At 44.2% G+C, this 16,811-nt stretch overlaps 2 protein-coding genes across 2 annotated transcripts; both read right to left on the reverse strand.

The window, feature by feature from the left end:
* Window positions 1-3,250: 3,250 nt before the first annotated feature.
* On the reverse strand, window positions 3,251-8,559 carry fev (FEV transcription factor, ETS family member). Its single transcript, XM_076040078.1, has 3 exons — window positions 6,146-8,559; window positions 5,326-5,397; window positions 3,251-4,335 (listed from the first exon to the last, which is right to left on the reverse strand). Exons 1-3 carry the CDS (start codon window positions 6,192-6,194, stop codon window positions 3,791-3,793), a joined length of 666 nt encoding a protein of 221 aa, XP_075896193.1. The 5' UTR covers window positions 6,195-8,559; the 3' UTR covers window positions 3,251-3,790.
* Window positions 8,560-10,454: 1,895 nt separating this feature from the next.
* LOC142897469 (beta-crystallin A2-like) lies at window positions 10,455-13,486 on the reverse strand. The gene is made up of 5 exons (XM_076039839.1): window positions 13,332-13,486; window positions 12,493-12,681; window positions 11,379-11,520; window positions 11,118-11,260; window positions 10,455-10,893 (listed from the first exon to the last, which is right to left on the reverse strand). The coding sequence occupies exons 2-5, from the start codon at window positions 12,648-12,650 to the stop codon at window positions 10,746-10,748; spliced, it is 591 nt and encodes a 196-aa protein (XP_075895954.1). The 5' UTR covers window positions 12,651-12,681; window positions 13,332-13,486; the 3' UTR covers window positions 10,455-10,745.
* Window positions 13,487-16,811: the final 3,325 nt, after the last annotated feature.

Consider the following 16,811-nt stretch of genomic DNA (forward strand, 5'->3'; position numbering starts at 1 on the left):
AACACTTGTAATCATATTTTTGTTTGTCTCCGCGCCCCCACTCACTTCCTCATCCTCCAGGTTTTCTCTATCACTCCTTCAGTCTTCCACACTTGGTGTGTTAATCCTGTTCCTTGCAAGAAAGGAAAAAAAACACGCCCACCTAGTATGTTACGCAAGAATGAGTGAGAGAGAGAGAGAGCGAGCGAGTGAGAGAGTGGAGGGGTTGCTGCTTAGCTGCAACAATAGGCACGGCAGATTAGTTGCATGGCACTTGGCAAAGGGGATGCTGATGACTACAACGCTGTGAAAGTGACTCAAACCCCACAGAGTTCACACAGTTATCAGAGGGAGGCTAGAAGGAGGCTGAAGGCCAGGAGCAGTGATGCACAGCCTCTGCCTCCCCTCCAGCCACTCACAGGGCTGCTGGACTCGCCCATTGATATGCTGGACACACACACAGAGAGACACAGAGACACACACACACACACACACACACACAAGTGCATCTTGAGCTGAAGGAGGGAGTCGCTCTGGCTAGAGGAGGACTTACAGATCAACGATAGCTGCTAAAAAAGACACAATCCTTTATTACACAGTCGTAAGGGATTTCATTTCCTCATAGAATTACAATTAGTTCTAAATAAATTCAGGAGTGGGGCGGTTATTGAAAACATCATTGTTTTTACCTCATCAGAAAAATGATTAAAAAGGCCATTTCAGGCCAGGTTGTTATTTTTGTCAGGATGAAATCAGGCTAAAGGAAAAATAGTCCCTGACTGTCCATCCATTCGTGCGACGATGCTTTGACCAGACGCACTTAAAGTCAAGAAAATGACTCCTGAGGTTAAGCTGTTGTTTGTGGAGGCCCCTGCATTAAAGGCAGAGCATCAACATCACCTGGTTACGTAAACAGAGAGATGGCGTTGGAAGAGTTATGCTGCCCCCACGTGGCTAGGGGGGTTTCTGCAGTGTGCAGTTACTTCACTGGGGGGACGGAGGGGGTGGGGGGAGCTGGACATGGGGTGACTTGACTGACCTGGTTCTTTAATAGCGCAAGGACAACGATCATCTAGTCTCGTGTTTGGCCAGCCAAAGTGCGACTGTGTGGCTATGTAGCTGGTCTGTGCAGAAAATAAAACTAGGACGAGTGCTGAGGTGCCAGATGAGAGAAGTAGTCTAGGTTCTTTATTTGCCATGTGTGCATAAACCGGACATTCCAGGCACATTGGAAATCTTAAGAATATAAGAGATTTATAGAATTTATAATAATAACCCCCGTGACCCTGAATAGGAATAAGCGGGTATTGAAGATGAATGAATGAATGAATGAATGAATAATAATAATAATAATAATAATAATAATAATAATAATAATAATAATAACAATAATAATAATAATAATAATAATAATAATAATAATAATAATGATAATAATAATAATAATAATAATAATAATAATAATAATAATAATAATAATAAAAACAATAATAATAATAATAATAATAATAATAATAATAATAATAATAATTCATAAGGAATAAGGAATAGATAATATAATAAATGTAAGGGATATACAACATAAATGGCCTTAAATCTTTTTTTTCCCATTACATCAATGCAACGTGCGTGCAATTTTTAAATAGATATAATTGTGGAACTGCTTGTGTGTGTTTGCATCAGGAGATATTGCACTCATTGTATTGTCACTGTATTGTCTGCATTCAGTTCAAATCTCCATGATACTTCATCATACTTATCTAAATGTGTGTACATAACGCAATGACTGATATGATAGATAGATAGATAGATAGATAGATAGATAGATAGATAGATAGACTTTATTGATCCCTTTGGTATGACTCCCTCAGGGAAATTAAGACTTCCAGCAGCAGTAGCATCACACACAGATGGAAAAAGAAATTTAAGCACACAGATTTAAAAAAAAAAAAAAAAGCAAACAATATGAATATGACATGACAAGACTACCGACTATTTTCAAGCCTTGTTTTTCAGTGTTGGGTGTGGCTTCATTCACACCCACCTGAAGGCCATCAGGTCTGCACAGCTGCTGCCTGTCTGCTCATTCACGCTGCCTCCTGCCTGCAGTATAAAAGGCCTTCTCATTCTGCTGCCGGCTTCTACATGTTTAATCCCCCCCCCCCGCGTGTGGCAATTTGTCAGGAGATTCTTCATTATTGCCGCATTTCTTTTGGTTTTTTCCTCTTGGTCTCTTTGTGCTCAAGTTGCAGCTCTGCCTGCGTGTGCGGCTGTTGTCGGTCTTTATAATAATAAGAACTTCTTATTAAGAGAACTGACTGCAACACTGAAAGCTTTTCAAGACAAATGCAGCACATGGAAGCTTGTCCATCACAAGCCTGTTGTGTTTGATCTTCTGACTCACTAGTTTGTGTTTTGGTATAGGGTTTTTTTTTTTAATTATTATTATTTTAAGAAATTGCCGTCATTTGCCTGCTTTAACCAGTGTCAGTGTCATCAGGCGTTGAGGGAATTATCTATTTGTGCTTGCACACATGGGGATAGTGGTGGATCGTCGAGTCTTACAATCACAGATGCCAATTCCCCATGCAAAATAAATCAAAACAACCGATTGAATCACAAACAGAACATCCATTGAATATTTTTCTTCATTTCATTCTATTGCTTCCGAACCCCGATTTGCATGCAAGAAGAAATGGATAACATGTCGAAGAGTTTTCCTGTTTGAAATGTTAATTTATCAATGTGTATTTTCCACATAACATTTTAAGTTGACAAAATATCTTTTATAATATCAAATTGATGACCTTTATTTTTTATTTTTCTAATATAAATGAAGCAAACGGTTACATGGATATTATATCATCACACACTACTGCTGGAACTGGAAACATTGGCATCCACACGATTACAAAAAAACAAAAGCTAGACTGACCATTTGGTTTATTCATTCCAATCCATTCAACTTTTTTTATTGGTTCAGTTTCAGTTGTTACAGTATGAAGCTGTGTGAACGAACGCTGTGTAATTCACTCCAAGTGACTAAAAAGCAGCGATTTAGCCTGAGCATGTTTTTTTCTTTTTCTAAAATACAATATTTACAATTGATTAATTCACAGTTTCTGTCACTATTCACGTCACACAAATCAAAGCCCCCTTAGACTGCGGTCTAGAAATACAAGGGAGGTCGGCCTACAAGCCCTCCTGGAGGAGACGCTGCTTTCATCCACAACCCAGGCCGACGAGTTTTTATTTTTATTATTTTTCATTATTATTATTTTTACGTTGCTTTCTTTAAACAAACAAAAAAAAATACTCATTGAAACCAAAGGATGGCGCCAGTGCTCCAATAATGGCACATTATTTGATCACAAATAGGTAGAATTAAGCCACAGAGACAAATAAATCATGGTACATTTGAACAATAAACAAACAAAATTACTTAAGAGAATGACAGGCCCTCACAGAACGGTGTCATCGATTTGACTGTGAGTGTAAATGTATATGTTTTAAGAGAAATCCGTCTCCAGTCAACTCTGGTTTTAAATTTCCTAATTTTTTTTTTGGTGGGGGGGGGGCTTCAAATTCTAAAACATAACGGTGATTAAAACGTTGCCTTGTTGAATTTGAGGCCGCAGTTTCTGCAGCGTCGGCGTCATGTTTCACCCCCAATATTATATGTTTCCTCCCCGCTCGCTCCAATTCGAACCGGCAATTTCACCCTTTCGCGTCCTGGTCGCCTCTCGTCTCGTCTCGTCTCGTCTACAAAGTGCATCTTTCTCAACACCTTTCTCGCCGTCGCCGTCGAGAGTCAGTTGTAGTGGCTGCTGCTGATGTTGCCCAGGCCGTTGATGTTGTTGACGCAGCTGATGTGCGACGGCGACATGGTGCCGAAGGGCCCCGGCGGCTGCAGGTTGTGGCTGTGGTACAGCGCCGTGGGAGAGGAGCCGGGCCAGTAAGAGAAGCCCGAGGGCCCCACGCCGGGGGCCATGAGGTTCAGTTTGGAGATCCCGGAGAACGGGATGGGCGAGAAGTTTCCCTGGAACTTGTAGATGGCCTGCTCGGTGGTGGACGGCTGGCACACCTGCGCCAGGCCGTGGAAGTCGAACTTGTAGGCGTAGCGCTTGCCGTGCACCTTGGTCATGATGTTCTTGTCGTAGTAGTAGCGCAGCGCTCGGCTCAGCTTGTCGTAGTTCATGTTGGGCTTGCTCTTGCGCTCCCCCCAGCGCCGGGCCACCTCGTCCGGGTCGATGAGCTTGAACTCGCCGTTGGTTCCCTCCCAGGCGATGCACGACATGTTGGCGCTGTCGGAGAGCAGCTCGAGGAGGAACTGCCACAGCTGGATCTGCCCGCTGCCTGCAGGCGTGACGATGAGCAGTGAATAGAGAGTGCAAGGGTCTGATCAGCAGGAAAATAATCACCCATCGCTGAACCGCCGTTGTGTTGGTGACACGGTGGAGAGTTGATGCTTATTAAAGTGTGCATGCATGTTTTTATCAATTTATTGTGGTCAATTGATTGTTTTGACCATATCTGCTATGTAAATGATTGGAAAATAAAAAAAGGTTCTTTATATAAGAATATAGCCTTTTTATTTCAACTTACGATATTAGATACCTCATAATAAAATTACATAATAAAATGTTTGATAGGCACAAAAAAAAATGATTTTTTTTTTGTGTGTGTGTGCTTGCCTGTTCATTTATTTCTGGATCACTCCTCGTATTTATGGGTCCATATTTGCTCCATAAATATTCCGCACATTCAGTTGTTTTTAGCGCTATTTGTATTTATTTTTTTTTATTTTTTTTTACCGTGTCCGGACTGCTGAGCTGATGATGTGCATGAGACGGTCCATCTAAGGCTAAATGACTGAATGTTTTTCTTTGAGCTGTTCGCGACCACATCTGTTCTATTTACAATTATTTCTTTTTGTTTTTTATATATTTAAATCCGGTTTTAAAAATGAGTATTAATCCATTTGCAATTCAGTCGTATTTATGCGCATATGATCATAAAAATGTGTTCAAATGACATGATTGCAAAGTGAGATTGATGGAATTGTTTTTTGCAGCGCTGGATGCTTCAAAAACAGGCAGTTTAAATTGATTACGATGATGGATTAACTCCTGTTGTATTTAAAAAAGAAAAAAAATACAATATGTTAAATGTAAAAAAAAAATAAATAAAAAAAAGAAGAAGTTTCCCCTTGCTTTAAATTATTCACGTGAAAATTTTCTCTGCATCCAGTCTTTTAACAAACAGGCCAAGTTATAAAATATATTGGGTATTTTATAACATGTCTGATGAATAAAAAAACATTTTTTTCCCCCGTTCCTTTCTTACCTTTTTGCACTCCTGTGTTAATCGGACCCCAGGTTGTTCCTTTGCTTTCTTTCAACAGATTTTCTGTTGGATCTGAAATCAAAACAGAGAAATATCAACCATCAGCTGCTTCTTCCCATCCCTTTAAATGCGCAAATACCACATGGGTTATTCACTGAATAATGGAAATGAAACCAAGGGACCTGGTATCCCAAGTCTAGAATTCACTAAATACGTTTTTTCCTCCGAGTTTTTCTAACAAAATATCGTTAATAATGCAGATACGTTTCAAATGATCGTTTTAGAAAGAGCCAGTTTGTTGAGAAAGAGCCAAAAAAAAAAAAAGAGCCAAGTTGAGAGGAAAAAGAAGATTATGGAGAAAAAAAAATTGTCCCAGTTTAATTGTGACGGAGAAAGAAAGATTATCGATTTGCAGTGGAATCGACAGGTGATGCTGTGAAAAACCAGCCGCTCGAACTCAAATAAAAAAAAATATTGGGTAAAAACGCGATAAATAGAGGGCCGAATCTCAGCAGAGGTTAGAAATTGATTAAAAATCCTAATTGCGTCCTCGTCCAGTCCCGGTCTGGTGGAAGAAGCGCTCAGTCTCCGCGGTCTCCTCTCCCCGCAGAAGCCAGGAAACGCGTCCAGGAAAAAGGATTTCCGATTTCCGACAAAAGAGCAGACGGGCTTTCAGATTGAAAAGGCTGAACAATGCTGTGGCCCCGGAGCCGAGCGCAGCCGCGCCGCCGCGCGACGCCCTGGCCACGCTCCGTGCGCAATTATAAGAAAAATATAGCGCCGTATTTCCTAATTCCCGCAACGGGAGCGGATGACGAACCTGAGAGATACATGTTGAACATGAGGTGTCCTCCGCAGTCCTGTCTCATTGTGTTCAGTTGTTCAGAAAGGGTTGGATTTCATTTCGTTGGTGGCGGAGGAAAAGATTTTTATTAAACTTTATCTCATAACTGTGATCTGGAATAAATGCGGGTGGACAGATTGAAGTTTCCAGGCAACTGTCACTGGCCCCCATCTCTGAGACAATATTCAGACAGCAATTTCCCCTGGTGCATTGCTTTAATTAAAAGAGCAATTTACCTCTGTCAGCCCGCCTGGCGCCCACAATAAAAGGAGGCCGATAGAAAATCGGCCCTTATCAATCCGCCATCACAGTTTAATAAAGTTTCCGCGTTAAGATCTGAGTTTCTATGGTGAATTGGAGTGTTTGACATGGAAACCAGTTCAGACCCTCCTCACTTTTCCGCCTCTTTACCTCCTGGTAAACAGCAAAGGCCTATTTCATGTCGGGAAAAGAATATTTACCTTGCACCGCCGCTTCGGTGCACACGGGAAAACAAGAACATTTTATTCTCCCTCCCCTTCTGTTGGTGGGTTATACAGCCTCAATCTGAACCTAATGGATGTACAACTCCTAAAAAAGCAACCAAAGCTTCATGCTCCCCCCTCCAAACACACACATTTTTATGTTTTATATTCATTTTTCATGTCTTCTTTTCAGGTTGCATCGCAGTTTTCAGGCTGCGTTTGACTGTAGATGTATTTAAGAGACGCAGCATCTTTTGTATAATTAGCCACAGACATTCTCATCTTTGATTATGCTCATTTTACAGCACAGAGTTTGATACGAGCTCGCTGCTGGTTGTCCAACTGTTTGGGCGAGCAACAGAGTCAATAAATATGAAATTTAGGTCCAAAGTAACAACTCGGTGTCAACGCACATTAGTGAGTTTTCAGGAAACCTGGACTGGATGCAGGTTTGATGAATCAGATGTGGACAATATGTTGCTCCGTGTGGCTGGTGCCTCCTCTGACACATCAATAAAGCCATAAGGCTGTGATTTATTATCTGTCCACTGGGTTAACTTTGTACAGATGATCTGGCCGAGGCATCCGCGTGGAGGTTGTGTGACCTCTCAAAGTGTTGCTGGCCTTGATATGAACAGAAGAAGCCAATCGAAGCTGAACCAAATACTGGCCACCTTCACTCCTGTCCATTCAAATGACTTCTCGCTGAGACAGATGCAGATATTCCAGTTCTTCTCTTCGCTCTCGCCTTATTACCCCTATTACCCCCTTTTATCCCTATTACTTGGCTGGCATGATTTATTTTTTTAATGAGATGTGATGAGATTGGATTGAAGGTGACACCGAGGACGTTACATCCGTCATCTGATGATCCTTTAATTTGCATTTGGTGATAAAAACCTGCCACGAAAAACAGCAATGAATTTAGGTCATGAGGAAAGACGTCAATGTTCACATCCATCATTTTCACATGGAGACTTGCTTGCAACCTCCCAAGGCCTCTGGAAACAGTCTGGGCCTGAATCGCATCAGGAGTGCAGCATGGCACCATCGTGGCTTTTTTTTATGAGCACATCCAATGAAGAACTGCACCTGTGTGAGGGTCGCCGTGCCTCAGAACGCCGACCCTTGCTGTCGGCTGAGCTGATGGCGAGCCTGCTAATAATAATTCATCATCAAATTCAGTGTTTGTTCCATTGTGTCACCTGACTGAAGTCAAACAAGCACAAAGCAAACACACTGCAGAGGAAAACAGAAGGACGGATCAATGGCTGAGTGGCTGTATGCTTAGCGTCGTCAATCATTTTAACTGTTTAACTGCAACTTTGAAATCATATTTTGTGGCACCAAAGGTGCTGAAGGCACTGTTGGCCAGTTGCACTAATAACATATGACAGGAAGTGATTATAAGTTCATTATTTTTCTGCAAACCTGCAGTGAGATTAAAAAAAACACAATGACTCCCCCTGAAGAAGTGCTTGATTTTCCATTCTTCCTCCTGGTGCTATCCACTCCCTCCACTCCCCCAGGTGTGTAAGTTGTGTCTCCGGCGTCCCAGACTTGCTTTAGCTGCCTGTGTCCATGTACGAGTCGCAGGCAACTTAAAACAAGCCTGGGAAGCGAGAGGGTGGGCCGGTCGGGATCTGTGGTCAGAGGCCAGCACGAGGTCACAGGGGAGAAAGAATTCCACTGGAAATAAAAGGAAACATTCAAGAAGACAGTGTGGACATGAAAGGACATTTCTCTTTATATCAAAACATTTTGTTACAAGATTGTTAAAACTTTTTAAGAAGGAGCAAAAATGGAAGTGCACCACGTTAAGTGATGACAATTCTTCATCAAATCTATTTACAAATGCAAACATTTAAGACTGTGTCTAATAATCTACAGTTGTTTAAATCCAAGCCCCATAGTGACGTATTCAATAAACAAGACAAACTCAATAAACGTCTGATGTAATTTCCAGCGTCATTTAATCCCAGGGTTTCCAGTTGACAGCCGTTGGTTTTGTTATTGTCGTCAAGAATATAAATTCAAAGTCCCTCCTTGCCGTCTTAACTTACCTGCACGATCTGACCTGCGCAGCCGAACCAGCTCGTAGCTCACAACTACCACGGTACTAAAGTCCTGGGAGAGCTGCGGTGCAGCAGCTTTAACCCTCGCCTGCAGCGGAATGTGTATTTGAGAAAGGTGTGTGTGTGTGTGTGGTTACACATTTATTAAAGGATCCTGGTTTCTTGGGTGTGGGACTGTGAGCCGGTGCAGGCTTTGGGTGTGTGACACGGAATCAAACGTCCTGTTGTGTGTGTGTGTGTGTGTGTGTGTGTGTGTGTGTGTGTGCGTGTGCGTGTGTGCGCACATGCACGCAGGTAAACATACTCCAGGAACCTGGTGTGTGTGAGTCTAGGATAAACAAAGTTGGTGTCTCATTAGAATGAACCAACAATTGCTGCTCATCGTTTGATTCACTGACTCACTAACTAAAACTTGTGAATTTGCTCATTTCTGAATGACTGTGATGACATGACAGTCACGGCAACCTGTGGCACAAACACTGCATCTCAGCGGCAGCATATTTGTGATGTGTTGATGCTCGATGGATTTAAATATCATCATAGATTATAGTCATTGTTAATAAAGGTTATAGACAGGAGTTTTTAGACTAATTATTGCATGAGAAACATGCAAATATGAGCAAATGCTGAGCCACCAGTCTTTGGGGGCCCCGCTGGCACCTTGAGTGACCTTGCATGGAAAGACGTTTACAGTGTTCCTCAAATGAAACTGACTGATTTACAGCTTGTCACTTCATGGCCTGTGTCGTTCTGCTCCACCACAAATCACAAATGCTCTCCGTCCTTCTGTCTAAACTGAAATTAAAATACGTGGCTAAGGTGAACAGACCTCAATCACACGTCTGGCTTTTTTGTTCCTGTTGCTGGTTTACAGTTGTGTTTTCCTTTGTTTTTCTTTTCTCAACTTTTTTTTCTGGTTCCTGCGTGAACGCCTCCCTGTTCAGACCTGTTCAGCGTGACAGTTAAGGCAGTTGTTGTTTTGTTTTGTTTTGTTTTGTTTTTTTAATTTTTGTTTTGTTTGATTTTGCAATGATTCTGGTGAATCGTAAACTGTGGATTTACTGTTTGCTCAGGGAAAGTGCGATTTTAAGGGGCAGACCTTGGAGCTTGGAACTGTGACATCAGCAAGAGTCTGTTGGCCAGTCCTGCTCCGCCTCCAAGATCAATCCAGAAAGTGTGAAACTCATCACACAGGTTCAATATGCGGGAATTCTTCTTGCACACATTCAATTTAAGAAACCCACATGTGTCGATGCAACAATTGTAATGATTTAGGTTTCAAGTCTATTTTGCAGAATCAAGCAGAATTTAACCCCCCCCCCCCCACCACCACCACCACCACCCCCACCTCCAACCCCCAACCATTCTGTTTTAGTTGATTAAGCGCTGATCGTTATCACGCACAAATTCATTGGAGCTGCCAGAGATAAGAGATGTTCCGTTCTCTTTCCGACTTATCAGTCGGGCTTTGCAGCTGCGGTCGTGGCTGCAACAGCAGAAGAATTGAAGTCGAGAACAAATGCAAAGCATCCTGGTGCACGCAGTGGTTTATTGCAAATGGGAATGCAGTCCAACACGTACAATGATAGACATCCTGGGATAGGATAGAAACTATAACTATAACTAACTATACTTGTAGTTTCTCCAGTTCAATATTTTATATTTCTATATTTTTTGTGGCTTTTTATAAGGGTGATCCAGTCATTTTATGACTGGAATGAATAGGAACGCCAAACAAACAGCCTCTAGGTTTGAAGAAAAGCCTTTATTTCCTATAACAAGAACATGCTTTGGCCTGGTTAGGGAAGCAGGTACTAAGATATCCATACATGCAAGAGCCACAGAGTGATAGAAAGAGTTTGTCTCGTCTACTGTTCTGTGACAGCGGTCTGTCCGGCGAGGGTGCGTGGGTGGGGTGAGGTCGGGTGGGATTTAAAGGTGGTGGGGGCGGGGGTGGGGTAGGGGCGAGGCGGGGTCACTTTGGTTTACTCTCTCCGTTCCGCTGGGCGTGGGTCCAGACAGGCTGCGAGCCAAGGCTTAGTGCTGGATCCTACGGATGGACTGCACCTGGTTGGTGTGAGCCTGGGTGCTGAACTCGTTGTAGTTTCTGTACTCGCCTTGGTGTCTGTCTCTCTCCAGGATGTACTGGTAACCACGGTAACCGGGGAACTGGTAGGCCACCCAGCTGCAGGGGAAGAGAGAGGGAGAAATGAGGGAGAGATGAGACAAAACCCCCAAAAAATACGGTGAATAAAGAAGTTCTGGGACATGGCTGGAAAGTCGAGAGACATCTCAACTTTGCATAAAGCTGACTTTAAAATGCTCCTCATTGCCACCTTTCATTCTAGAAGTGGGATGTAAAAGTAACCAAAGACATCATCCAATCAGAAGCAGGGAGAAGGAACTCACGCTCCGGAGTTGACTTTGATGGAGGGAACCTCCTTGCTGCACCAGCCCATGGCCTGTAGGGAGGGGTAGTCGTCGCACACCTCGAACTTACGGCCCTGGAAGTCCTCGCACTCGTACAGGGTCACCTTGCTGTCGCTGTGGTTCTGCGGGAGTGAGAGTGTTGCAAGTTACCCTCGCTGGCTGGATGTCCGGCAGCGTGAGAGGAGAGAGAGCGAGAGAGAGCGAGAGAGAGAGAGAGCGAGAGAGAGAGAGACAACTTACAGCGCACTTGATGGGTCTGAAGGACAGCAGGTGCTCGGTTCTGTAGCTGCTGTTTCCGCTCCAGGCCTCGTAGCGGGGGTAGTCGCCCTTCTCCAGGATGAACTGCTGTCCCTGGAACTCTGGGTACTCATAACCCACCCAGCTAGAGGGAGAAGAGGAGGAGGAGGAGGAAGAGGAAGAAGAAGAAGAGGATGAGTCACGGCTGCTGCCTTTGACAAACTGCTGTGGAACTGCAACAGTGTGCAGGCGACACAGAGAATGGCCTGGGGCAATAACAGCAGGCTGTGCCTTTTGTCACTGGAGGCACAAAACAAACATTAGAAGCCGCTGCTGCTCCTGCACCGCTGCCGCTGCCGCTGCCGCCCACCGCCGTTTATCTGATCGCCAGTCAGTCAGCCGGCCTCTCTGGCTCGGGGCCGGCAGCTGCACGCAGCCACCTCATCTCGCAACAGGGTTACACTTGGACGCATGCACACACTCTCACACACACACACACACACACACACACATACACACCCCCAGATGCACATGGCGCATGTCAAGTAGAAATTCAATAACACTGTAGACTGGTTTTCCTTTTTTTTTGGTGTTGCTGTTTTTCTGCCTTCTTTTTTAAAAAACAAAATTGATTGCAGCTGTTTGGCTTGTGTGTGTGTGTGTGTGTGTGTGTGTGTGTGTGTGTGTGTGTGTGTGTGTGTGTGTACACGTGTGCATGTGTGCGTGTTTTAGTTTTAATCAGATGGTGTTGATGAAAGCACATTAAAAAGATAAAATCAGATTTGCATTGAATTGAGACTAAATAAATACGACTGCATCTGATATTATGGGTGCAAAATTGCTTTTCGGGTATTCAGCAGTGTGCATTTGTGGAATGTTTGTGGAAAGATTAGAGCAAAACTGTGCAGACTCGTAATGTTTGGATTCATTGAGTCATGATCTCGTAAAGATCAGGATGATAATAGTTCTAATAATGATGATAAAAAGCAAAGCATGGGGTTGGACAGTGCTGCCAACAAAAGTTACAAAAAGAAAAAATTCTGATGTTGTGGAAAGCGCCACAGAGAGAAGGTGGCCGGTTCAGGGAGCTAGAAGAGGACAAAGGACGTGGACTTACGGGCCGTTCTCCACCTTGATGGAACGGATCTTGTTGAAGCCCCTCTCCATGATGTTCTGGCACTCCAGCATGAACTCACAGCGCTTCCCCTGGAAGTTCTCCTCCTCCCACACGGTGATCTTGAACTGGCCCATCTGCTCCATCTGTTGAGTGTTCATGGCTGCTACTTCTCCCGTGGGGCTTTACAATCTGGAATGATGGGAAAAATGGAAAAGACAGCAGAGAGTTGATGGCTGCGATCAGAGGGGAATCACTGACATACCTCCAACTCTAAAGTCTGGGGATTATTATTGTTTCGAAAACCTTTTTTGCAAAGGTTTTGTTTCATTTTGACAGCATTGAATCAAATCACTTTCAATTTTATTCCAAAGCTTTTTTTTTTCCACCCAATTTTGAAAGCGTTGTATCTTTTGTGCCCTTATTTTCATCCGTTACTTCACCCCACATTCGGACCTGGTTCTGCTGTCGACAATTTCTTCTAATGAAAACAACAGACTTGCCAAATCAACCTTCAAAACCCGTCGGGACGGCTACACTGAGAATGAAATGAATAAATATGTCAGTGGGTCAAACACGGGCCCACTGTTGCAGCATCTTCTTGCCAGTTTGTCCCAAATTAAAGGGCGGCTGGGGTGCGAATTGGCGGGGCTTCCAATGATTTTACTTATTATTATTATTTTTTTTTAGATAAATGAATTTAAGGGTGGACCCCATCCAGTCCTGTTCCGACAAACAGCACGAGCAGCAGCAGCAGCAGCAGCGGCGGGAGCAGCGCATCACCGTCGCCTGTTTGCAGGTTCTTAGCCGAGCCCCCCGAGGCGGCGCGCTGAGATACTTACAGAGAGCACTGAGGTGGGACAGATCCAGTATAACCAATGTTGGGGAGCAGACCCTCGCCGGCGTTTTTATAGGGCCGAGCCCCCTGGCCGTGCGCCACTTCCCTTTTGCACCGACAGCCTTGCACACTCAGCAGCTGAGCCGGCCGGCTGAAAGGGCAGCATTAGCCTGGTGCTTTGTGGAGGCTCCACGGCGTCATTGTCCTCAGAGCCCCAAAATGACTTAGTCATCAATACGGTGGCCGCGGTCAGAGGCAGCCTGACCCGGGCCCACACAATGGAGAGGCACTGACACAACATTTCGATTGGTGTGGCTGCATAATAGTCACATTCTGGGAGTTGATCCCCCCCCACCCCACCCTCCTCTCTCTCTCTCTCTCTCTCTCTCCCAAACACACACTCTCTCTCTCTCTCTCTCTCTCTCCCTCTCCTCCATTCCTGTGCCTCAGTGCTGGAGCTGAATCAGAGGTGGAGACGCTGGTGTAGGCCAAGACTGTGATGTGACACCTTGAAAACGCTGTCATCCTCACATCCTCACACCTTTTAAGAGGCCTGGGAGGAAAGATTGCATGGAGAATTTCTGCTCAAACAGCTGGCGTTCAATATCTCTGATCGTGAAGATTGTGGACAGGGATGAACTGTATTTACTGTACTGCGGGGTAACTGACCAGTAGGTGGCAGATCTCACTCCATCCTATAATATGCCACTGTGATCTGGTCAGATAGCCTTTGTAGAAAAGAGTAAAGTAGTCTTCTTCTTTTATTTTTTTTCCACTGACACAAATAAAGAACTTGGGCCTTGTTAAAACAGTAGCATTACAGGACACTAAAGAATCGAGAGGGTCTTTCACACAAACCAACACAAAAGTGTTCAACATTACAATGCAATACGACGTACAAACAGTGTTTGAATTTTCATGTAAATGACTGGCCCATTTCAAATGTTAATAATAATCCTAATGTTGCAAAAACACCACACAGGCTATAAGCAGCTGAAACATGATCATTTGGGACACAGCACTATTGGGTATCATTTATCATATAGTCTATCTCATTATAAAGTTACTGTGAATCGGAAAACGTTGAAATTAACTGCGTGCCTTTTTTTTACATTAAAGTGTAAGACGGTTAAACTGGAAAGGCAAACGACATTGTATGTCGTAATTCAACAACAGAATTTTACAGTCAACGTTGCCATTTGTCCGCACTGTCTGGCTGTGTCCCTGGGCCCCGCCCTGTCACTGTCCTCTGCCTGTGGGCAATCTCTTCCCCGCTTCATTTGTGCCATCTTGTGGCAGAGGCGTTTATTACAACGGCTGTACTCGAGCCGGCCCGACTGGCGGAGGCAGCAGGTGAGGGCCAGGTGAGGGAGGACGGCCTTGTATCAGCGCAGATGCCTCGTGTTTACTCTCCTTTGTGTAGCCTTTTGTGTTGCTTTTCTGGCAACAACGCCAAACCACTGGGCTGGATGACAGTGGCTCAATAGGAACTATAGACAGTCACCAGGCATGCCACTCTCATTCATTTTAAGTATTTGGGGTGTTTGTTTTTTGTTTGTTTGGTTTTTTTTCCGATCCCTTTTCGAGAGCTTTATTTTTCATCTCAGTCTCGGATGACTGATTGTCCCTGATAGTCTACTTTCCTCTGGAAAACAGCATATTTAACGCTGTTTAATAGCCTCTGCGGAAAACTGGCGCTTTGATATTCCTTCAGCATGTTGGGATGGGAACAAAAACCTGGCCGGTGAGGGTGTTCTCACTCACCGTAATGCTCATTATGACATCACAAAGGGCTAAATTTTAGAACAGAAATGTGACAAGCAAGCACCTGTCTTGTTTTGGGGAGTTCACTGACACATCATTATTGTTGGAAACAGTGAATTTTTGAACATTGTGAGGCCTTTAACTCCATCTCACGGGCAGGTTTCACACAGTGGCCGCGTTGCAGGTCCGATAAGATCCATAAGATAAGCACAAGCAGCTCATTTCCCAGTGAAATACAGTTGGGGAGGGTGATTTGCATGTGTCAGGGACACACACAGTCCAGCAGGGGGCCAGTTCACCTCTCCCCTTTATCACAGTAACACAAAGCATCAAACCCTCCTGACCTGTGCCGAAGTTTTCTTTATATCTTGTGACAGGATGGAATTTTGTTTCAGAATAAACCTTATGAGGAGATTTCACGACGAGCTCTCCCAGTGGGCGGCAGGTCAATGAATCAGAACATGGCGAGTGTTGGTGAACACGTTTGTACAAATGTAAAAGTGATGACTGAGCAGCATTTAAAGAAATGCTGTGTGTAGAATAAATCTTTAGCATTTACTCCTACCAACACAAGAGTGACGTTTACAAACCGACTCATTAACCAAAAGTGAAAAGTTTGTTTTTTAAAAAAAAACAAAAAACAAAAAAAGCAGTCAAATAAAAACAAATGAATATTTCAGAACAATGTATTTGGGCCAGGAACACTGGGAGAGTGTGTGTCTTCTTTGTGGGTCAGCGTGAGTAGGTGGTATTTGAATAGTCAGCGAATGCAGCTGCACATGCACACACACACACACACACACACACACACACACACACACACACGCTTGTTTGCATGCACCCAGGCACAGGCATGGACAGGTGTCTCCTGTATGCAGCCACACTGACACACATGAACACACACAGATTGCGCTGAATAAATGCCCTCCTTCAGGTGGAAGGTTTCTGTGGAAACTAATCCAGGTAGGGAGGATGCGAGCTGGACATCTGCTCCCCTCCTCCACCCTCCCCCTCCTCCTCACCCCTCCTCCTAAATCCACCTCCGCGGTCTCTGCGACGTGGACAAACAAGCAGCTGCGAGTCGACAAAAGCGGAGAAAAGCGCTGTGGAAATGAGGATTCTCCCTCTTGTTTTTTGTGTGTCTTAATTATCACAAGTGATGTGGACAAGTGAGAAAAAGAAAAGTTGATGACAGACATGGACACGCCCATCCTCAAGTTTTTGCCACAAGGCCATCCAAGCTGACAGAAATTACACCTCAAACTAAAAAAGCTTACTATCATCATCATCATCATCATCATCATCATCTTCATCTTCATCTTTATTCTTTATCATCGCCGGTACCTAAGTCTTAAAGTCTCCCATCATTCTGTGGTGACGTGCTGTTCCTCATTGAGCTGCAACCATTGTTAACAGGGGCGGGACTTGGCCTCGGGCATTTGCATGACTCTTCATTAATGTTAACTGTCAGGGAAAAGAGCACACATCCTACAGGCAGTGCGCACACACACACACACACACACACACACACACACACACACACACACACACACACACACAATGGCCTTTGGGAAGCACCATTTGCAGATAGCAGCAAACTGTTGGATAACCTCCTCCGCAAATGTGATTAATGCTGCTGATGCACAGATGCAAACGGTTTGTGCTAATGGGAACGGCGATAAAACAGGACCAGCAGGACTCCTGGAGGATGGAGAGGCCC

Source organism: Nelusetta ayraudi, unplaced genomic scaffold (assembly GCF_046127955.1).
Source record: "Nelusetta ayraudi isolate G7.1 ecotype Tasmania unplaced genomic scaffold, CSIRO-AGI_Nayr_v1 ptg000060l, whole genome shotgun sequence".
Classification (NCBI taxonomy): Eukaryota; Metazoa; Chordata; class Actinopteri; order Tetraodontiformes; family Monacanthidae; genus Nelusetta; species Nelusetta ayraudi.